Raw genomic sequence first — 23821 nt, 5'->3', positions numbered from 1 at the left:
GATAATGAATGGGATGATAGGAATGAGGATTGTGATATGGGAGTGGATATATCTAACGATAAGGAGAAGCATGTAGACGCATCCGAGTACAAATCAAACATGTAGAAATAAATACTATAAATATAATATTTACTATAAAATCTATATAAGTCAAATAAACAAGTCTTTTTACTATTATTTTTCCCATAAAACAAATAAGAAGAAGGAAAAAGAGAAACCTTACAAATTTTAGTCTTATGTTGTAAATAAACAAAAAAAATTATTTTTGACTAATTACGAAGAAGTCATTAGCTTTAGTCAAAAGTAAAAAAAAGTATCACATCAACAATTTATTAGTAGATTAACGAAATTTTTAACAGTGGTGAGCACTTCGAACAATCATCTTAATTAAATGACTAAATTGACAAAATCAGAACAATCCTATTTTAGAGTGATCTGCATTATAGTTTACCCAAATTATAATCAACCTCCCCATGATAAATAAAAGTCTAACCATGACTAAAAGTTGGCAAAGATATTTATATCAAAGGTTAGAGCTTGAGGATAGTCCTTATACTTATTGATTTGCGTAGATTTAGCTTAGGGGTGAATCGAGAAAGTCTTTTTTGAGAGATTAGAATTCAACTATAAATTTCTAAGTGGTTAAAATATAATTTTATTATATATTAATTTATGATTTCATCATTTTTGAAAGGATTTAACATGATTTTTTTTTCATAAGGAGTAAAAATGTAATTTTATCATATGTTAATTTATATTTTCATTACTTATATGGGTACTAAATAGCAACTTTTCATTTTTGGGAGGCAAGGCCCATGCCTACCCCTTTTATTCGCCCTTGATTTAGCTCATTTATTTTTATTTCTTCAAAATCGATCCCTCTACTTTTTGAATTACTCATTTTCAATCTTATTAATTTTTTCCGTTAACTCTATTAAAAATTAGGTATAATCACAACTTTAACTTTCAACTTTTACAACTTTTATCAAATTAGTCACTACTCATTTTTTTCTTTAATTACTAACAATTTAATAATATTTAAAATGTTTTTAAAATAGAAATTGATTATTAGTGAAAAGACATATACACTTAAGGTACCACTTCATCATGAGTGTGATGAAATCCAGATGACGTAAGTCATATACACTTTTCTATTCATGACACCACCACTTCAATCACAGAGATATTTTAATTTTTCTAAATTTTTAAAATTTTCCACAAATAATAATTCAACCACATGATTTTAGTATTATTATTAATTTCCAAAAATAAAAATATCATTGACGCCTTATACCAGGAGTTAAATAACATTGTCTTATCTACTAAAAAATGGGTAAATTAGTCTTAATACATTAGATCAAAAGGTTTAATAACAATTCTATTCATTTTTACGGTTAAAAATTTGTCTATGTATGTTAACATAAAATACATGTAGTACGCCAACTATTTAGCTATTTCATCATCCAAACACCAACTTTTAACCGTAAAAATGGATGAAATTTTTAATAAAAAATATCAGCTTACTTTCTAAACCAACTTTTTGTTGTATTTATTTTTCGGGTGAATTGTACACTTTCATTAAATTATACAGAAAGAGAGAATGGAGGAATGAGATATATTATATAGTCCATAACCATTTGATGTATTGATTAAATCAACTTTGGCAATTTCAATTATAATAATAACAAAGACATATACAACTGTATTGTTTCATTTGGATTTTGCTAAACCTAAAAGGAATTATTACAACATATTCTAAAAGCAATTATTATAAAAAATAAAAAATAAGACACATACACACTAATTTTTAACACCATTTTGATAATATCCTCCAGCCTTTCCTTGGGGTGTCCTAGAATGTCGACGATGCCTCTCTCGAGACAGTAGTGTTGCAAACCTATAAGATCAAAATTATTATCCAAAATCAATAATCCATAGAAATTTTAGCTAAAACACATCAATAATCCATAGATATTTTAGCTAAAACACATGTTACAGTTTCTACCTTTTAAGAGCTTCTTCATTGGTTTCTTGGGCAAAGGGTTGAAACATGCCGGTTTCCAAGTTAACTCTACAAACTCGTTTTTTTAACAGTCCCTCACCAACTTTCACAAGTTCATCCAAATTCTTCTTCGTTGCTATATCAACGGAAGATGCATCCCCACTTAATCCATCATCCTGTGTTCATAATTCAAAGATGTTAAAAACCACAAAAGAATAAAATCAATAGTGCATTTCATATAATCTTTTCCCATTGGAAGCTTAGAGTTTGACTGCAAAATGTATGTACCTGAATACGTAGGTATTTATCAGAGTGAAGAGCTTTAAACACTACAGAAAGATGGAAGTCGACCATGTCTCCGCTTGCTTGAGTGAATACATCAACTAAAGGTGTGGAACCCTCGCTGTTTAACCAACCTAGCACACCCCACTTAGCTGCCTCTGCTGCATTGTATTTCTTTTCGGCTTTTGGAGAGCCAGTCCCCAAGGAGATAACCAGAAATCTTCCATAATCTACGGGTTTAATTGGGAAGAAATCAGAGTTTCCGTTAATGATCGCCTTGCTCACTTCCCCCATAGCAACTAAAGTCTGAAAGGGCCAAAATATACATATAAGTCATTTGCTACATAACTCAGAAGTTATATATCTTTGGGATGCGCGTATCTACCGGGTTATTTGCAGCTACGCCGCCATCTATAAGGTTATAATCTTTCACGTTTCCTTTGTTGTCTTGGGTTTTGAAGTAATGGGCTGGGAGATAGGTTGGTGCAGCTGAGGTTCCAATGCATATGTCTGAGAGTAAGGCATCTGTTGCGGAAAGGATCGATTCGAGAACTCCGATATGACTACAAGTAAATTGACCGGAACGAAAAATAAAGTGAACACAAGGATTTACGTGGTTCGGCTTTAATGCCTACGTCCACGGGCAGAGGCGAAAAGAAATTTCACTATAACAAGATGAAGATTACAAGTGTTTTACACTCAAGACACAACCCGAGAACCTCACAACTCTCAACCCCTATAGAAAACCCGAAAGCTAAAATCCTAGCTTTCAAAGAACAAGCTTTGCTCTCTCTTGGTTTGGGATGATGAATATGGCTAATGAACCTCTCTATTTATAAGAGAGTTCAAGGACATAATTGTCCAAAACTTTGGCAAAGATTTGTGGTTGAAAATGGACACCAACAACCATCCACTAATCCACTACCACCAACAACCCACTACCAACAACAACAATCCACTACCAATTTTAAGCCATTTCTTAACAAATCTCCACCTTGGCTTGAAATTTACCAAGCTGAACATCATAGTGAATTCCTCGAACTGGATCACCTCTTCCAAACGCCTCTCTGGCGCTAATCAATCCCGAATACCTATCAAGTCCAAGCAATGCTTGAACTTATATGCAGGGATCACCTTAGTTAACATATCTGCAGGATTCTTCTCGGTAGCAACCTTGCTGATAACAATGTCACCTTGCGTAACATGTTCCCGAACAAAATGATATCTGACATCAATGTGTTTGGTCCGTTCATGAAACATCTGATTTTTAGTCAGATGTATGGCACTCTGGCTATCGCAAAATACAACAGTGAAATCCTGTTGTAAACCCAAACTGCTTACTAGACCTTTCATCCACAATGCTTCTTTCACTGCTTCTGCTAACGCCATATATTCCGCCTCAGTCGTAGATAAGGCTACGGTAGACTGTAACACAGCTTTCCAACTAATGGCTCCTCCAGAATAAGTGAAAACATAACCCGTCAGAGATCTTCTTTTGTCCAGATCTCCAGCATAATCAGAGTCCACATAGCCCGTGACACTGCTAGTGCAGTCACTCTGATCATATACCAAGCATAAATCTGCAGAACCTCTCAAGTACCTGAGAATCCATTTCACGGCCTGCCAGTGTTCCTTGCCAGGACAACTCATGTATCTGCTGACCACACTAACTGCATGTGAAATGTCTGGACGAGTGCAAACCATTGCATACATCACGCTTCCAACTGCACTCGAGTATGGAATGTGAGACATTTGCTGCTTTTCTTCATCAGATTGTGGTGACAACTCTGCAGAGAGTTTGAAATGTGGTGCCAACGGAGTACTCACAGTTTTCGCTTTATCCATGCCGAAGCGTTGAAGAACCTTTTCAATGTAGTTCTTCTGCGACACACGAAGCTTGCCCGCCTTGCGATCTCTGTGAATATCCATGCCCAAAATTTTCTTGGCAGCACCCAGATCCTTCATCTCGAACTCACCACTCAACTGCGACTTTAACTTGTTGATTTCCGACATGTTTTTGGAAGCAATTAACATGTCATCAACATACAGCAACAAATAAATGTGCGAACCATCTGAGAGCTTCCGATGATAGACACAAGCATCATAGTCACATCTTGTGTAACCATGCTGAATCATGAAGCTATCAAACCGCTTGTACCACTGCCTTGGGGATTGTTTCAATCCATATAAAGACTTCTTTAATAGACAGACATGGTCTTCTTTACCAGGAACTGTAAAACCCTCTGGTTGACGCATGTAGATTGTTTCCTCGAGCTCACCATGCAAGAACGCCGTTTTTACGTCAAGCTGCTCAAGTTCTAGATCAGACTTGGCCACCATGGCAAGTAATACACGAATGGAAGAATGCTTTACGACTGGGGAGAAAACTTCATTGTAGTCAATCCCCTCTTTCTGAGTGAAGCCTTTAGCAACCAATCGTGCCTTGAATCTAGTTGCTTCAACCCCTAGGATGCCTTCCTTTTTCTTGAAGACCCATTTGCAACCAACTATCTTCTGGTTACTTGGCGGCTTAACCAACTCCCAAGTATGGTTCTTGTGAAGAGATTCTATCTCCTCACTCATAGCAATTGCCCACTGTGCCGACTCATCACACGTGACAGCCTCATTATAACTGGAAGGTTCTATACCAATGGACTCCGCCACACTGAGCGCGAAAGACACCAGATTAGCGTAACGCGGATTTGGTTTGATTTGTCTCTTCGTTCTTCCAGTGGCAATGCTATATGGTTTTTCTTGAGGTGACTCATCTTCATCGGAATCTTGCACCTCAACTTGATCATCCTGGACTGAAGTACCTTCCGTAGGAATTGGAGCGTCCACCTGACACTCCACCTGCTTCTCAACACCGTGATCTCCCATTCTATCTGACTCCTCCTTTTCCCGGGAATTTGTGGTGGATCGAAGCATGGATGACTCATCAAAAGTCACATCTCTGCTGATGATGAACTTGGACGAAACCGGATCAGGACACCACAACCTGTATCCTTTCACCCCTTGGCCGTATCCAAGAAATATGCATTTCTTCGCCCTCGGTTTGAGTTTTCCCTCATTTACATGAGCATACGCAGGGCAGCCAAACACTCTTAAACCAGAGTAATCAGCAGGAGAACCAGACCATACTTCCTCAGGAGTCTTCAGCTCAATAGCTGTTGACGGAGATCTGTTAACCAAATAACAAGCAGTATTAACAGCTTCAGCCCAAAATTCTTCACCGAGCCCAGCATTTGATCGCATGCAACGAGCTCGCTCCAAGAGAGTTCTATTCATGCGTTCTGCAACTCCATTTTGTTGTGGTGTTCGACGAACAGTGCGGTGTCTCACTATTCCTTCATTTTTGCAGAACTCATTGAATTCACCTGAGCAAAACTCCAAGCCATTATCCGTCCGGAATCGCTTGATCTTCTTTCCTGTTTGATTTTCGATCAAAGCTTTAAATTGCTTGAAGTTGATGAGAACCTCATACTTGCTCTTCAGAAAATACACCCAAACCTTTCTCGAGTAATCATCGATAAAGGTAAGCAGATATCTGTAACCACCTTTAGAAATTGTCGGAGAAGGCCCCCAAAGGTCAGAATGGAAGTAATCCACTGTGCCTTTTGTCTTGTGAATCCCAGTGCTGAACTTTACCCGAGTCTGCTTACCGAAGACGCAGTGCTCACAGAAATTCAACTTTCCTGTACACTGCCCAGACAATAATCCTCGTTTGCTTAGCACCGATAAGCCTCTCTCGCTCATATGCCCGAGCCGCATATGCCATAACTTCGTGGTGTCAGAATCTAGATCATCTGATGATGACACTCCCGCAACACCTGTAACCGAGGAACCATCGAGGAAGTAAAGGCCCCGCTCCAAATTACCACGTATCACAGTCAAAGCACCCGAGAATACCTTGAGAACTCCACCTTCAGCAGAGTACCGAAAGCCTTTCTTGTCCAACGTACTCAAAGAGATCAAATTTTTCTTCATTTCTGGAATGTGCCGAACATCAGTTAGAGTTCTAACAATACCGTCAAACATCTTTATACGAACTGTGCCAATCCCCATGACTTGACATGCGTGGTCATTTCCCATTAGTACTGAACCAGAATGCTTCTCGTATGTTGAGAATGCATCTTTCGAAGTACTTATATGAAATGTAGCTCCCGTATCAAGAATCCATCTCCCACCAGCGTAAGAGTCGGATACTGCAAGAACGATCTCGGCATCACTTGAAGAATCTGCATCAGCTACATTCGCACGATCATTTTGTTGCTCCTGTGATTCTGATTTCTCCTTCCTTTTCGGACAATCTACCTTCATGTGCCCGTACTTCTTACAGTAGTAGCACTGTATTCTCTTCTTGGACTGCGATCTAGGATGGCTTTTACTTGAACTTCCACCCTTTGCCTTGGATCTTCCTCGAGCAACCAAGCCTTCGCCTTCATTGTTTTCGACCACCTTACCAGTGATTTTCTTCCTCAACTCACTGGAACTCAAGGCATTTTTCACCTCCTCTAGAGTCAGGTCATCACGACCGTACATCATTGTATCAACAAAATTCTCATACGAGGGAGGCAAAGAACACAAAACAATTATTGCTTGGTCCTCATCATCGATTTTGTTATCGATATTATTCAAATCCATGATAATGGAATTGAATTTATCCAGGTGCTGGGAAACAGGTGTACCTTCCTCCATCTTCAGGGCATAGAGTCTTTGCTTGAGGTAGAGCCGGTTCGTCAATGACTTCGTCATGTACTTGCTCTCTAACCGGAGCCACAAACCGGACGCGGTTTTCTCATCCGCTACTTCTCGTAGCACTTCATCTCCTAGACATAGCAGAATAGCACTATGTGCTCTTTCTAGCATGTCATCCTTTTGCTCTTCCGAAAGCGTGCTTGGTAATTTATCTTTACCAGACAATGCTTTTAGCAATCCTTGTTGAACCAGCACTGCCCGCATCTTGATGCGCCATAAACTGAAACTATTTTTCCCGGTAAATTTCTCGACATCATACTTAGTCGATGAAACACTTGTAGCCATAATTTGGAACCTTTGAATGAATGATAATATTTTCTTCCTGATGTGAAAGATCAGACAAAGCTGCAGTCACAGGGCAATTCAGAAAATATTATCACTCCTTCAACTACGCTCTGATACCAATTTGTTGCGGAAAGGATCGATTCGAGAACTCCGATATGACTACAAGTAAATTGACCGGAACGAAAAATAAAGTGAACACAAGGATTTACGTGGTTCGGCTTTAATGCCTACGTCCACGGGCAGAGGCGAAAAGAAATTTCACTATAACAAGATGAAGATTACAAGTGTTTTACACTCAAGACACAACCCGAGAACCTCACAACTCTCAACCCCTATAGAAAACCCGAAAGCTAAAATCCTAGCTTTCAAAGAACAAGCTTTGCTCTCTCTTGGTTTGGGATGATGAATATGGCTAATGAACCTCTCTATTTATAAGAGAGTTCAAGGACATAATTGTCCAAAACTTTGGCAAAGATTTGTGGTTGAAAATGGACACCAACAACCATCCACTAATCCACTACCACCAACAACCCACTACCAACAACAACAATCCACTACCAATTTTAAGCCATTTCTTAACAGCATCTAAAGTAGGTTTTTCCTTCACCTGGTTGAATTGAAACACAACATTATATTAATAGAAGAAGTAATCCATATTGATTCGGAAAAAGTTCATGAATTGAAAGGCGAGTTCTGAAGTGAATATATTGTATATACGAACCCGATAGCTTGAGAAGATGATTGGCTGAAGATGATTGATGTCAAATGTTGGGATAACAACATTGGTTAATGTCTGGTGCAATCTTGTGTCTCCTAGTTTCTGTTTAACAAGGCTATGCAGGAACTTCCCATCATATTTTGGTCCCGATAGAGCTTTGATAGCTTTAGTTGTTTGAGGGAATAATTGAGATCTGCTAGTAAAAAAACAAATGTCAGCAACATAATATTCAGGTCTGGATCATAATTGGATATTAATCTAAACATATACCCTGGTTGAGGGAAGATTTTAGGGGAGTTCTGTAGGTAAAAGTCTTTTATATCTTTGGCAGCAAACAGAGGTCGATTCTTTTCATTTGGACTAGTTAGCATGGCGGTGACCAGGCCGCCCGTGCTAGTCCCTGCAATCACATCAAAATAGTCTGCGAGTCTTGCTTCCTCACCATCCAGCTTCTGTGTAAGACGTACCCAAAACATCTGATATCAGTTATCATTATAAATTATTACGAGGAAAAAGGCATGGATTGATCAAGAACCTTTCTTATTTCGGATTTTTTTGGTTTCAAGATCGAATGTAGGTAAGTGCGTACCTGGAGCTCAGATTCTAAGAAAGCAAGAATGGTTCCGGGTATGATTCCTCTTATTCCACCACCGTCAATGCTGAGGATGGTGATCAACTCTCCATAAGCTGGAGGTTGTAATTGTTCCTTTGGACCTTCCATATACGTGAAAGAGATTAGATTCAGTTTTTAAGAGCCTTGAACTTGAAGGGAAACTTCAACTTTTAAACAAGTTTGGAGGTTTGAGTTCTTTGATTGATCACACATGCTTAACTATTTATAGACACACAATCCCTCTCCTCCTTAATACTAATTGCGATGGGGGGGAAATAATTTGACAACACATTCGTGTGCATGGGTCAGCGACTTTTTCTGCTCTTATCCAAGCAAATTTGGAGCAACATTTAAAACGTTTACAGGGCCTAGTAGTTTTGAAATAAGGCTGCTGTTTTAGAGTTCAAAGCCGTCTATCTTCATTGTTTGTCAGGAGCCTTCTCCGTATCACTATTATTTTAATTTCTTTTACCTTTGATCAGTTCAAAAGATGTGGAAGATTTATAATAATTTAATCAAACTATTTTATTTTAACAAAATCTCCTCTATCTGGGAACTACATGCATTGGTCAATGAATTTCCCCATGTGGTCCCTGGACCACATCCTAAACTTGCCGCCCATATGATGATATGAAGCAAACAAGTTAGGCCCATCACCAAACTTTACCGCCTTTGTTATGTGCATGTTTAATGTTTTAAAATTTTTAGTTAAAATAATCCAAAATCTTCATTTCTTTTTCTAAGGCAAACAAGAAGATTTCTATGCTAAAACAAATTTTATGTGTTATTACCTGACTGAATTATAAAGAATGAATCGAAATTTTTTCAAACAAATTGAAGTATTATTGGTTAATTCAGTTGAAATTTAAGTTTACTGTAAGCCTACCTTCCTTTGTTAAAATCAAGAAAAATGATAAAAGGGAAAATATTTTTGTAGGAAAAAAAAAACATCTGCAAAGCATGGAAAATCCAAACAATCAAAAACAAATTACTTGAAAGCAATATAGAATGAATTCCAACAAAAGTAACCGCCCAGATCCTGCAATTTTAAAAGCAAACTTAAGTTACCCAAAAATTAAAAGGGGGAAAACCATAAAAGAAAATACAAAATATAAAAGGAAAATAGCGAGTCAAAAAGAAAATTTTGAAAAAAAAATGTACCTCAAAATGTAACGTTTATGGGGAAAAAATGAAAGAGAGGAAGCGATCATTTGGGATCTGGTAGAATTGACGGAAGAAACGAACTGTTCTAAAAAGGGTAGAAGAAAGGAAGGAAGGTTAGAGAAAAGACAGAAGAAAAAAATAAAATAAAAATAAAAAGAGGAAAGGGAATTGGAATTGGAATTGGAATTGGAAACTATTTCGGTAATAAAAAGAGAGAGAAATTACCCAATTGGGAACTATTTAGGTTAATTTAGTTAATTCAATTAATTATCTGATTTTAAATCGAATTAATTGATAATTAAAATTTTAAAAATTTTTTAATCAATCTCCGACCGAACTAAAGTCAACCACTGATCGCTTAATTAAATTAAATTGATTTGGTCGATTAATTTAATTTTAACCAAACTATAAACCTCCTAATGAAAAGGAAAAAACACATATAACTATAGAGCAAAAATAAAATTAAATTTAAATATCCAATTAAATCATCAATGTGATTTATGATTAATGGTAGAAGAGATTTTAAGGTTTTAAGATTTCAAATTCTCACAAGTATGAATTTAGTGAGATGATCGGGCAATTCTCACAAGAGGTTCTATATTTTAAGTGTTTTACTGGACGAAAGTAGATTAAAAAAATATATATGAAAAACATAAATTTCATTAAAAATTGTTCTATTTTTATGAAAAATTTGTGTCAAAGGATTGCTCTGTCATGGACAAGTGGCGAGAAGAATTCAAAGAATAGGTTTAGTCTATGTTTTGTGTAAATCTCAAGAGGAAACGTACAATGCCCCTTTTTGAGAGCAATATAATTTGGATCAAATCTAGAGCTAAGAATTGACAATTGGAATAATCATGACGTTTGATATTACAGATTATTGCTAAAGACATTAGGGGAAATAATTTGGATCAAGGAGAATTGCAAAGAAACAGTTCCTATATTGTGGAGTATTTGGCTATTGTGATTTATTTTCTTGTATTTGTGTATGAAATGTTATTGTAAAATGGTGCCATATCAATAATTGTTTTAGTAATTTATAAAATTTGATATAATTTTAACATTCATCACGATCTCATTTACAAATATATAAACCTTAATTCTATTAAAATTTCATTTTTAATTTTATTTACTTTAATTGAATGTTGAATTAATCCATTAATTGAATAGTAGAAAGATTAGTTTTTGATCTAATCCACTATAAATGGATTATAACTTCTAAAGAAACATTTAAAAAAAAAAACTCAAATTAAACCACCTTCCCTCACTGCAGCTATAATTCTTTTGGATAATTCTAATGAAAAGCTCAACTATAAGCTTCCATTTAAAATTCCCTCAACTACAACGCATGATATGGCTGTGGAAAAACACTATTAGCTGCATTAACATTTAACATTTGAATGATGTTAGTCCGTCTAAACAACTATGACATTTGACGTATATACATTCCCTTCATTGCTGCCTATATTTAAGAAATTAGAATGATGTTACAACAAAGATCAGCGACTAACTGACCCATTACTTGATACAAAATCAGATTTCTCATTTTGTCTTATAACAAAATGGTCAACCACCCTGACTGTATTCACTGGATCCTGCTGCCCTGCTGCTGCACTCCATTTGCTAGGGTATTTTCTCCTATGGCTCAACTGTTGTGGCTGCTTCTGCTCCATATCCCAATCAGGATCCAACATCCATTCCCTTGGAACCTGCATCTCAAAGGGATCAATGTATACATTCAAACCATGAAGAAAAGGATCGTGGCCAGTGAATCACTCTAGCTTTCTTACCTTATCGACTGCAAGAGTGAAAACTTCAAGATCACCATCACGATTGATGTGGAATCGTGTGAATGACTTGTAATTAGCAATTCTGAGAGAAGAGAACGCCTCGTCAAAGTGTAGATGAAACCAGTTAATGCAGATATACAAGTAGCTTCCGAACACCAAAGAAACCACAGGAGTCGAGAAAACCCAGAAGTAAAGGAAGATTGAAGCATAATATATGACAGCACCCCCTCGGGACAGCGCCTGTATTCCATTCTTGCAAATATTGCTTCGGGTGACAGCCATAACCTGGTAATGTTTATGGCAATCCATCAATAGAGTTCAACCGGGAAAAGGTATCTGTATTTCTTAGAGGAGACGTTTCTTACCTCTGGAACATCAAATGCGGACATGAGATACTTGATACATGCTGGATAGAGGCCAAATGTCCATTGCTCCATACGAGCACGAAGACCACTAGGATCTGGAAAATGCTCACTTTCTACTGAACGGTACCACTGATACAAAGAGTGATAACCTGAACACAGTAATAAGTTATCATTTCCACTAAAAGGACCACATCAAGGCAGTCATTCCCAGAGTTATTTTTAGGTGTACTATTTTTTGCTGGGATATTGGATTTGCTTTTACTAGGAAACATAAGCTAATACATAACGATTCAAAATATAGATACCACAGGAAAGTAAAAATCTAAAATTGGGCTGCATATTATTGAAATTTTGAACCTTGCTCAAAAACATTAAAGATGACAAGAAAATAATAGTCTAAGTATCCACTTTTTATGGAGTTTTGAACAAATTCAATTTGCTTTATGCATATTATAATGTAAAACATTAAACATGAGGTGATCACAGCAACAATATTAATGACAGCTTTGCAGAGAAGACAATTACAATCTCACCTGAAGTTGCTAGTAGTTTATGCCGTATGCATGTCTCCAGACCTAGTTCCATGAGCAGCATAAGAATAAGGGCCGCAGCTAGATGTGCAGATACATGAATAATTCCGATTATTGCACGTTTCTTCCGTGATACTTTGGATGGAACAAATGCAATTGCCATGATCAGCAATAGCACCACGCCAGTCAGTGATACAAAAGAATGTTCCAGCACATATACAAAATTATCCCATACTGTGCCAAAGAAGCTCCCTAGATGACCAGAAAATGAATCACCTTGCAATATGTGATCAAGCTTACACTACAAAGTGAGGGAAACAGATCAGTCACTCAAGTAACAGAGTTAGCTTACCTGACAAAGAGTCAAATAATATCATAAAACATGTACGCTTTCCAACTCAAAAATTAATAGAAAGATTAGGGAGATCATAGTAATTAGGCCAATTTTGGTCCAATGACAACTGACATTAGGATAACCAAGTCGTACTCAATCAATTCCAAAGAGCTTAAAAGAACTTTACCTGTGGAAACATAGAGAAAACCAATATAAAGTATATGACGCCACCAAAGAAATCAAACTGCCAGTTCTTCTTCCGGAACTTCAAGATATTTCCTAATGCAATCTGCATCAAATAACAACCCCAACAAGAGTAAGAACTCAAAGGAAACAAGGGAAATGGAACCAAAGGTGTACTAAAAGAAAGGAAGAATACCCTGTTTGAATCATGAAAAGAAGGATATGAAGCTTTACACTCGTATGTCTTCCCATAAAATTTATTAAAACTACTGAACACATGAGTGGGGTGTAAAAATGCCCCTCCACACCCATTTACAAGAAGATGGTGAACATGAACCGGCCCTTCTGATGGAACACATGAATGGCGCATATAATGATGCATGTCTCCAGCAATTCGAAGTTTGCACCTTCCTTTTAAGTAATCACATATAAGGTGAGAAACATTCCGTCCGGAATTTTCATTCCAATACCAATCAAGAAGCCACTGTGGTTCATGCGTCATAACAATCACAGTGTCATTTTCTCCAACCTGAAAAGGAAAATGGATGAATGGAATTATTCTCAACCAGTATAAAGTTCTGGACAGAAGTATAATAGATAAGCAGACAAAAGGATAACCCTCAGAATAGCCAACTGTCTACGATCTAATAGGTTAAATTTGTAACTGTTATATCATTTGGTAATTGTATCAGACTTCTTAAGGTATGCTTTAGTACAGAGGAGCCAGAATTCGTGCACCACTCGATCTATACAAGGTCGATTACTCTGCAGGTGAATCAAGGCCAGCAAGCGTTAGGCATCAAATGCAGGACACAACACCCAGGTAAAGAGTACCAGTATTATTTAAATGTGAATTCTCAGGAATGCATTAATGAAAGACAAGTAATATGACATCATAAAAGAATAGACAAGTTTGGCATTAAGTTACAAATATACCCCCTCCTTTCTCATGAAAGACAATTCAAAATGTAAGATTAGTAGAAGACATAACAGAAAATGACAGATCTTGGGAGTAAATGATACCTTGTTCTTTACCAATTCAGAAAAGAACTTGAACTGGTACACATCGATGTCATTATGTAGTGATAAATCGAGACCAAATACCCACCATCTTTTTGGGAGATGCAAAGCAAAATAACTTTTCTTTTGAGGTATAAGCCACCCACCCAACCAGCTCTTGTGGCATATATACCTCATAAACGTATTAAGTCCATCAAACCAATCTGAAATTAATGCAAACTTTTGTTAAACATAATATAATCTTTAAATAGAAACAGAAGTACAGGACTTCTTCATTAACAAAAATAAGGTTTTATGAAGGAAACATGAGAAAAATTTCAGACAATGAGAAAATTAGAGCAATATATACTTGAAAATAGCAGTACATATTCTTTTGAACTTTGTGTCTCATGCGAAAAGAAAAAATAAATAAATCACTCATGATCAAATTGGGCCTCAAATGTAGGACCTACCATGATTTCCAGGAATGAGAAAACACTGAGGTCCATCGTATTCCTTGAGTTGAGATATCCCTTCTGGTAATTCAGGCTTGTTTACAGCAATATGTTCATGTTTGTACCAAGTTGGAGGCTGAAGAGCGTATTCAAAAGGAGAAAAGAGCCGCCTTTCATATGTGAATCCTGATGGATTAGGATACCTACACATCAACCACAACTTTTGAGTGCTAAACAATGAATATGAGAGTACTTTCGGCCAAATCATCAACCAAACATTCAAGAAGCTACAGAATAGGCTCTAGCTTCATCAATAACTAAACCATCAATATTAAAATCTTGATTTTCTCAACCCAAGCAACAAATTGTACCCAAGACATAGTATCAACTTACGCGAGATCTCCTCCAACAAGTAGCAGGTCCCCACGTGGCAGTGTGAGCACAGAATCCTCTTTAGAAAGCTGAATGGAAGGTTGAGCAAGCAGCCGAGCTACAGTATATGATGAGTTTCCACCATCACCAGTATCGGCCATGAAATCAAACCATAGATCTTCCTTTTCACTCAAATGATCATAGAAAAGATCATCTTGTTGAGCTCCTTCATGAACCCTGCTCATTGCAGCCTGACAAAGGCAGAAAGAAAGAGACAGAAAATCAATTCATGATAAAATATTTACAAAAAGAAATTTCATTAGAAAACAATACGAGAAGTACACTAATAATATAAAATCAAAATTTAGAACTATACCTGCAACATGCGCATATCAAACCGACCAACAAACAGAGTTACTGATACCAGGAGGTCAAAGGCAGTCTTAAACAAGTCAGCTGATGTTCTAAAAAATTAGAGATAAGCACCTTAAGGTCAAAAGATTGAAATATTTTTGCTCCCACCCCATAAGAGAGTAAAAGAACATGAGAAATAAAAGGTAAAGGGCAAAGGATGAGAAATAAAAGGTAAAAGAACATGAGAAATAATGATCACTTACCCTGAATACCAAGGAACCATATCCAAGAAATCTGGTTTCATTTGATTCTTTTTAAGGTTCTCATATTCTTCAACAGACAAAGGATGAGTAAGGGCCCACCTGAATTTGATACAGGAAGTGCAGCAAGAGATCAGAATCAAGAGTAAGGATGAAGGCATCAAGAAGCAATAGTAACTCAATCCTATAAAAGATACAATCTTAGACCCAGAAACTGATGAGAGTCACCTACATGATGGATAATGTAGAAAATGGGAAATGATAATCAAAAGAATACATGCATACAGTGCCACTGCAATGAAATGACTCTCAATACTAGAATATAGAGCAAACTGAACAGTGGATGAATCTGAACCTCAATGCAAGAATCCCGAGAAAGATGCATTATAGTTCTCATTCCAACAAGTAATAACACATATTTCACAAATTTCGAGACAAGCTAAATGCCACTACTCACCCTGTTGACCGTTCCACTACATAATTGGCCATGTAAAGGCCAATAAATGTAGCCCAAAGTGAGAATATGGGAGAAATTTCATCAGATGAACCTGGACAGGAACCATTGCAAGCTAACTGCAAATGAGATGGTAAGAGAAAAGAATGTAGTAAGGATTTAAAAAACCAAAGCAAACAAAAATGTTCCCACAGTATGCTAGCAATGATATAGAACTTTGTAGTGGATCAGCAACTTACCTCACCATAAATGACCCACTTGGACAAAAGTGGATAATCACTAGCCAAGCCAACTGGAGCAAACCAAGATGAGCAGACCTGGTTTTTCAACTCACTCATGCGAACAAATTTTGCTAACCATGTGTTCCTCTCTTCTTTCTTCCAAAAGGAAAACCAATTAGAAGTTTTCCGTTCAAAAGGTCTGTCCCTTAACATAGCACGGTTACCACAATGACTATAGAATACACAGCAGGCTATACTAATAACCTACAAAGATCAAGTGAAAAATACTCATAAGGACCAGCACCTACATAAAAGCTAAAACCTTCATTGCAATAAGAAATCGTCAAGTTCATGTTCAACACTTACAGCACAATTCTGGAGAATGGTCAAGATTGCTGGCCTCCTTCCGGCCACACGAGAAACAAGACCGAGATACCATAGGCCAAGAAATATAATGTGGAAAACAATTAGAAAGAGAATCGAAGAGATGTATATTGACAAAAACAAAGACAAATTCATCCTCATATCCAGTCCCATTGACTGAAAACTAGGAAGATGATACAAAGCTGCAACTAAAATCCACGCTATGTACCTGCAAATTCAAGTTATATAAACACAAATAAGCCATGTCTTGCTCTTAGCTTCCTACTGTATACCAAAAATTATTTAAAAAATACATAAATTCTCAATATGATTCAAGACATCAGATTAAAACACTCACCATCTACTGAAATTTGAATAGCTCGGTTTGATAGTCTTCCCTATAAATGGAGATGAAAAGAAATAAAAGAATCCAAGCAAACAGGCATACATAGACCACCATTTGATATTCTTATCCAACTTTTCTATCAAGGTATGCATGTTATCTGATGAGATAAAGAACAGACAACCCACAACTACTGCAATTATAGCATGCCGAGAGTGTTCATGCGGGTAAGGGTATGTATGAGTTAAAATCGTTCGAACCCTCTCCATTCTGAGGGTAGGTAATAATCCAGCTGAGTGCTTATCAGAACCCATTGCTCAAAAAAATAAAAAAAGGAATTAATTCTTTTGCTAGCTTATCCAATTTAACTTGATTCAATGTCTCAAAAATCCGCCCCCTGAGGCCCTAATTTCACCTGCAGGAATAAATTGAAAAAGCAGCACAAGGATCAGCTCCAAGTTCCTAATAACAACACTGAATAGCCTTATACTTGAAATTAGTAATTTCAAATAAATTAGATTTAACTCAGCATTTTAAGCTTCCAAACAAATTAATAATCCAATGAGATCAAGTAAACATTTACCATCTAGCTAAAATGATCTATTTATATAATAACTGTGATAAAACATAATCCAATGACGCATAAATCATGTTATTCTAACTGAACCCGTAATTTGCCACTTCATAAGGAATTTAACGTAAGCAGAAAATAAGCAATTGATAAAAACATAGAACAACAATTAAATTTGTACTTGCCTAATTATTTAGCTGTTTTTTTCCCTCGCCAATCAAACAGACCACTAGGGTTTTGCAACAAATTTATGCTTAAAAAGCGCCAAAAAAAACATAACCGCCATAAAACAGAAACTTCATCATTACAAGACTTTAAAAAGTAACGAATTCACTAGACAGCTAGCAGAAAAATCAGGAAAATGTTTATTTTTATAATTAAAAAACGCCTAAAACAAGCGCCGGCTTTGATAACTCAAAAAAAGAGGATCGAGAGAGAGGGTGTACCTGAATAGAGAAAGAGAAAGTCTGCATGTGGAACCAATAAAAAAGGAAAGCGGGTATAGATGGCTGCGAAGAATTTATATATAAATTTTAAAAGGGGAAAAAAATACTTCTCAGTATGGGCATATAGCATATTCCTTTTCTCATCTCTTATAACTTGCAGAGGTCCCTTACTGTTTTCTTTTTCGTTTTTCTTAAGAAAAATATTAATTGACTTTAAAAAAAAAAGGGAAAAAAAGACTCGGTTTAAATTTTTTTGAAGCCAGGCTTCAAGTGATTGGGGCCGTTTGATTTGGTGAAGACGGTGGAGTTTGCTTGAAGGTGAGGGAGAGTGATAACCGGACACGTGGATGCTGTGCTGGTGTGAGGAAAAAAGAGAGAGGATGAGCCAGTGATGTGTAAATTAATCCAATGTATTTTCAAGAAAAAGAAAAAAAGAGAAGAGTGTTAGGAGAATCCCTGCCCCTGATTTTGTTGGGATTCGGCAAACTAATTTCGGACATGGATGGATCGTTTGATTTGCTACTGTTTTTCTGCCCGATTCCGAATCTGTGTTTCTTTCGATTTTGATATGTAGGTGTTCATTGTTACCTCGCATTTTGTTCACAAAAAAAAAAAAAAACTTGTCTAATATATGTTCGGTTTCATTGTTTTTTTTATATGCTTTATAATATTAAAGTATCAAATTTATATTTTTTTAATTATGTTAAATTTAAAAGAACAAAATGAATTTATTGAGTCAAACAAAATAATTTATTTCTTAAACAAGTTATTATAATCTTTTCATTTCAATGTATATGTAATATTTTTAATCAAAATAATTGATAATCCGATGTGAGAATCTAAATTTTGAAAACCCAAAACAAGCACACACTTAAAAAATAATAATTATTTAATTAAAATAATATATATATATCTTTCTCTCTCTTGTTGTTTCCCGGATTAGAATGGATTATTTCCTTTTTGTTTAGTTTTTTGGTACAAATATCCTTTTGTTTTTTTTAACTTAGCCAAAATACTTTCTTTACTGTTTATCATTTAATTTTATCCATATATAACAAGAAGAAAAAAATGCATGGGAACTATTTCTGAAGATAAAACATGAATTGAGCAGATAGCAAGCGTAAGAATCCTACATTGTCACCTAATTTAGAAGTATTTTATTAATACCGACCAAATAATAGCTGAATGTAACAATAGGGATAAATTTGGAAGCCGTCACACGAGTGCCACGATGGTCGGATGTCATCTTTTTTATAATTTGACCTCATTTATCTCATGGACGTAATTTAATGCCACCACCAAGTTGCTTTCTACCAAATTCAGCTAATAATTAAATCCAAACCGACCACTTCAATCAATTTTATTTTATAATTTTTTTCAGTGGTGTAAATTTATTAATCCAAGAAAAATAATAATAACATTCGTAGTAGATTCTGAAGAACAAACTCTATCAACACAACAAAGACTTTAGCCTTAACATTAATAGAATATTGAACACGTTGCAATTGGCTTTCTCACAACTCAAGTACGACATTTCTGGAGTGATTGCAAGCACTTAATACGATAAGAAAATCAGTTCTGGATAGTCCAAAGCGACAACAAAAGAATTAAGCATTCGCTAAACTTGAGAGGATGACAATAAAATCATCCCTAAAATCACTTGCAAAATGAAACGTACTATAAGAGCAAACAAAAACTTCTAAAACTGGAGATTTATTAAACAATCGAAAAATAAACAAATATATATATATAAAACTTAAGACAACACAAGTCCAAATCGACTTGTGAAATCATTTATTATTCTGAAATACTTTCAAAACAGAAACAGATTAAAAAGTTGACGAAGAGTCACCCACATTTCTAGAAAAACTACCGGTGGCCAATGAAATTTTAGCGAATGATAGACACCGTTATCTGTCCATCACAACTTGTGAAGACAATAAAGATACCCACAAAATAAATCTGCCAACTGAAAAAATAGAGGATATGTGGAGTGAATAAAAAGAAGAAAGAAAGAAATGATTGATGGGAGGGAAAAAAAGACAGACAATAATCAGCCCGGAAGATGGCACCGTCACTGGGTAAAACAAAATATAAGAAACAAATGATTTGGAGAAAAAAAAATAATTTTTTTGTAGATTTTTAATTTTATATTTTACAATTTTAATTTTTGTCATAGTTGTTTCTCTTAAATAATAATCATAAAAAGTTTTAAAAGAATATAATTTATTGATGGTAAATATTGATATTATTTTAATTTAAATATTTTAATCATTATAAATATTAAATTTAATAAAAAATATGAAATTAAAAGAATCAATTCAACAAACAGTTTAATTAATTTAAATATATAAATTCAAATAATAATTTTCAAATTTAATATTAAAAATAAATGAAGAGAGAGGTCACTCTCATTCATAAATACAGTTTGTGTTATATACTGCAGAGTGCAGCAGGCAAATTGTGTTGAAAACTGATGGAACCTTGTACTCGAAATCGACAAAAGCCTAACGAGTTCCATGAGGCCGGTGCCGACTTGGGATTGAGAGGCAAGCTGGTCCATAAACACTGCTTCATATTCATTCCCTATTCCTTTTAGCCCAGGAGGAAGCCAGAGCTCGTTAGTTTTGGCCCGTTAAAGTTGGGGTTTTCAAGTTAATATGCAGGACCAACGGAGCATGTTTTGTCTATTTCGCTTCACCACTCACCAAGTCACCATTACTTTTTCGTGGTTCACGATAAAGGTAGGTATTATAACCAGCAGTTGATAGAATTTTCTGACTTTCGGATATAAGTTTTGATTTTTTGTATTAAATGTTTAACATGTTTTAATTCATCCTTTTTAATTTATAGTTTTAATTGGTACAACAAACGTTGGAAACGTTTAGAATTTCTTTCAATATTTTCTCATCTTCTTCATTTTTACTTTATGTACTACAAATCAGAGGCGAAATCAGAAAATATTTTAGGGGTCGAAATTAAATTTATAATTTTTACGATGATAAAAATATAATTTTATTATTTTAATAGCATATATATTTATAATTTTAAATGAATAAATTAAATTTTTATCATTTTTAGAAGTGTCAAAATATAATTTTATTTTTGGGTAATTTACACAAAAAAGCCCCTTTTTTTGAAAAATTACCGAAATGGGCCCATTATTTAATTATTTACCGGAATGGTCTATTTTCCGGCAAATCGCGTCCACGTCAGCACGATGCCAGGGGACGCGCCAGCAAATCGCGGCCACGTCAGTGCGCTATGCTGACATGGCAACAAATCGCTCCATCCAGGACGCGATTTGCTGCCACATCAGCAAAGCGCGCTGACGTGGCCGCGATTTCATGCCACATAGCGCATTCCGGGGGACGCAATTTTGCCGTTTTTCCCACATTAGGTTTTTTTGGCTTTTAGGGTTTTTAGGTCTTGGAAGAAATAATTTCGAGTTGACGTTTCTGATCAAATAGTATAAAATCGCTTCTAGCTAGATGCTATTTGAGAAGAATTTGTGAAATCGCGCCCTCGTGAACGCGCTTTTGCTACAGTAGGTCATGGAAGAAATAAATTTTTTTTGACGTTTCTGAGGAAATAGTATAAAATCGCTTCTAGCTAGATGCTATTTGAGAAGAATTTGTGAAATCGCGCCCTCGTGGACACGTTTTTGCTACAGTAGGTCATGGAAGAAATAATTTTTTTTGACGTTTGTGAGCAAATAGTATAAAATCACTTCTAGCAGGATGTTATTTAAGAAGAATTTGTGAAATCGCGCCCTTGTGGACGCGTTTTTGCTACTGTAGCATGTTTGGGCTGAGGTTATAAATTAGGCAGAAAATGTTCTCAAAATGCATAAGTCACAGCAGAAACAATTTAGAGAGGCTAAGAAGGTTAGAGTTTCGAATATGAGTGAAGTATTAGTACTGTTATTTACTATGATGGTGAGGTTTGCCACACCGAGAATGGTGTTTTTTTGTCAGAGAATACGGTGCGACTGGTTTTTAACCAGAACATAGATTTGACAGAACTTCGTAAAAGAATTAGGCGTAAATTTTTCGGAACGACGCCAATGAAAGTTCTGTCTATTCCGTACCGATTCTGTTCTTCTGTTGATCCGGTGACATATGACTCGTTCGACATAAAATGTGGTCGTAGCTTGGAGGCAATGGTGCAGACTCATCTTGCTAGTGGAGCACATTATATTGAGTTATATGTACAATTTACATCGCCAAGTGATGTACTTGCGACCGGTGTTCACGATATATATAGGACCCCTGGCCGACATTCGGTTAGCGGGTTACAAAACACGGAACAGCCCATGTTTGGTAGTGGTGTTGAATCCACATCCCCCGCAAGACACTTTGTCGGTGGATGGGACATGTACGTCGGTGGCTCAATGTTTGATGCTGGAAATACGTACTGGGGAATGGCATCAAGTTCTAGTGGTTGGCAATCTACATCCAATTGGGGATGTTATGAAATCCTCAGAAGAAGGGATGATGTACTCCCTACGACGTCAACCGGTGAGGGGACCTCGTACGCTGCCAATGATTGTGGGTTAGAACATGACTTCGATGTGGATCCACCTCGAGAGCCTGGGCCCGATGGTGCAAAAGTTGGCTTATTTTCTAAACCAGAGCCTATTCCAACAGAACCTGAAGATGCTGAAAGGAGTTCAAATTAAGAAGAAAATCCACGATTCAGAGCATACTCACCTCCAGCCCACATGCATAATGTCAATCTGTCCGCAGATGATACGTTAGAGTTTCCAGATCTACCACACCGATTGTATGATCGTACAAGTTCAAGGCTAGATTCGGGTGAATTTGAAGTTGGTAATCAGTTTACCAACAAGGATAATTTTATTGGTGCTTTGAAACAACATAGCATCAAAAACGACGTTAACTACCACGTCGTTAAATCCAAATCTGATAAGTTTGAGGCGAAGTGTGCGGTCCAAGACGGCACATGTTCATAGAAAATCTACGCCTCGTTAAAGAAAAGGACAGGGTTGTGGGAGATTAAAAAGTACAAAGGTCCACATACATGTGCTGCAGGTACAGTATTGACGGTTTCTAAATAATACTTTTATTATGCAATATTGCATTATTTAATGTACTCGGTTTATAGGTGTTTCACAAGATCATCCTAAGATGGATTCAGCTATGTTAGCTAGCTTGATACTGCCCACGGTTAAAACAGATCCCAAGACTTCAGTGCCGGTGTTAATTGCCAATATTCGTAGCCAAATGGGGTACACACCCTCTTACCGCAAGGCTTGGATAGCTAAGCAAAAAACGTTGGAGAATATGCATAGTGGGTGGGACGCCTCATATAATGAAATATGGCAGTGGTGTCAGGTGCTAGAGAGATACGTCCCAGGTGCCATCACAGACCTTGAAGCGGAACATGCGTACTACAACGGCCGATTGCTACGTGGATGCCAAGTGTTCAAACGCTTGTTTTGGACCTTTAAGCAATGCCGAGACGTATTTCCATACTGCAGACCAGTATCTCGGCCAATCCGTATTCAATTGCCGAAGGTTGACTTTGTGTTGATCGTCAAATACCTCAGGATCCACCGGAATCGGTTGTCTACATCCAAACTGTCGTAGCACTTTGTCTGACTGGTGCGGCTCAACGGTTGCGTAGTTGATCAACACGACTTTCACGTGCCAAGCTTGTGGATTTTGTAAGAATTGTTTCGGAATTACTGTCCGAATTGCCGGATCCTCGTATGGTGTCCATTGAAACTATATGAACATGATAGAAATATTAGTTATATACATAATACTAAATACTAAATACTAAATACCAATCGACTAGCGAATGTATGGAAATATCTATTTTAATTAATACTTACTTGTGCTTCCGACCATTGGTCCAATAGAAGCCGTATATCTTCAAGAGAGGTAGGTAAGCGAGCTTGATTTGCCGAATGGTTCCACCTAATTAAATAAAT

At 36.4% G+C, this 23821-nt stretch overlaps 2 protein-coding genes across 3 annotated transcripts; both read right to left on the bottom strand.

Annotated features, from left to right (window-relative positions):
* Nucleotides 1-1643: 1643 nt before the first annotated feature.
* Nucleotides 1644-9990, bottom strand: LOC121217796 (patatin-like protein 2). The gene is made up of 10 exons (XM_041094136.1): nucleotides 9820-9990; nucleotides 9651-9697; nucleotides 8635-8759; nucleotides 8316-8497; nucleotides 8049-8238; nucleotides 7913-7934; nucleotides 2670-2809; nucleotides 2291-2590; nucleotides 2006-2178; nucleotides 1644-1897 (listed from the first exon to the last, which is right to left on the bottom strand). The coding sequence occupies exons 1-10, from the start codon at nucleotides 9867-9869 to the stop codon at nucleotides 1801-1803; spliced, it is 1326 nt and encodes a 441-aa protein (XP_040950070.1). The 5' UTR covers nucleotides 9870-9990; the 3' UTR covers nucleotides 1644-1800.
* Nucleotides 9991-11176: 1186 nt separating this feature from the next.
* On the bottom strand, nucleotides 11177-18368 carry LOC107940690 (uncharacterized). Of its 2 annotated transcripts, none has more exons than XM_016874132.2 (16): nucleotides 17863-18368; nucleotides 16861-17260; nucleotides 16506-16731; nucleotides 16158-16403; nucleotides 15922-16037; nucleotides 15468-15566; nucleotides 15227-15314; nucleotides 14872-15101; nucleotides 14497-14681; nucleotides 14048-14247; nucleotides 13221-13553; nucleotides 13029-13130; nucleotides 12511-12808; nucleotides 11978-12126; nucleotides 11613-11897; nucleotides 11177-11531 (listed from the first exon to the last, which is right to left on the bottom strand). In XM_016874132.2, the coding sequence occupies exons 2-16, from the start codon at nucleotides 17157-17159 to the stop codon at nucleotides 11322-11324; spliced, it is 3066 nt and encodes a 1021-aa protein (XP_016729621.1). In that variant the 5' UTR covers nucleotides 17160-17260; nucleotides 17863-18368; the 3' UTR covers nucleotides 11177-11321. The 2 variants fall into 2 exon arrangements, with proteins under 2 accessions (XP_016729621.1, XP_040950069.1); XM_041094135.1 differs by lacking the exon at nucleotides 17863-18368 and adding an exon at nucleotides 17602-17748.
* Nucleotides 18369-23821: the final 5453 nt, after the last annotated feature.

The sequence above is a fragment of the Gossypium hirsutum genome, chromosome D05 (assembly GCF_007990345.1).
Source record: "Gossypium hirsutum isolate 1008001.06 chromosome D05, Gossypium_hirsutum_v2.1, whole genome shotgun sequence".
Lineage (NCBI taxonomy): Eukaryota > Viridiplantae > Streptophyta > Magnoliopsida > Malvales > Malvaceae > Gossypium > Gossypium hirsutum.
This window is presented reverse-complemented; position numbering and strand designations above follow the sequence as displayed.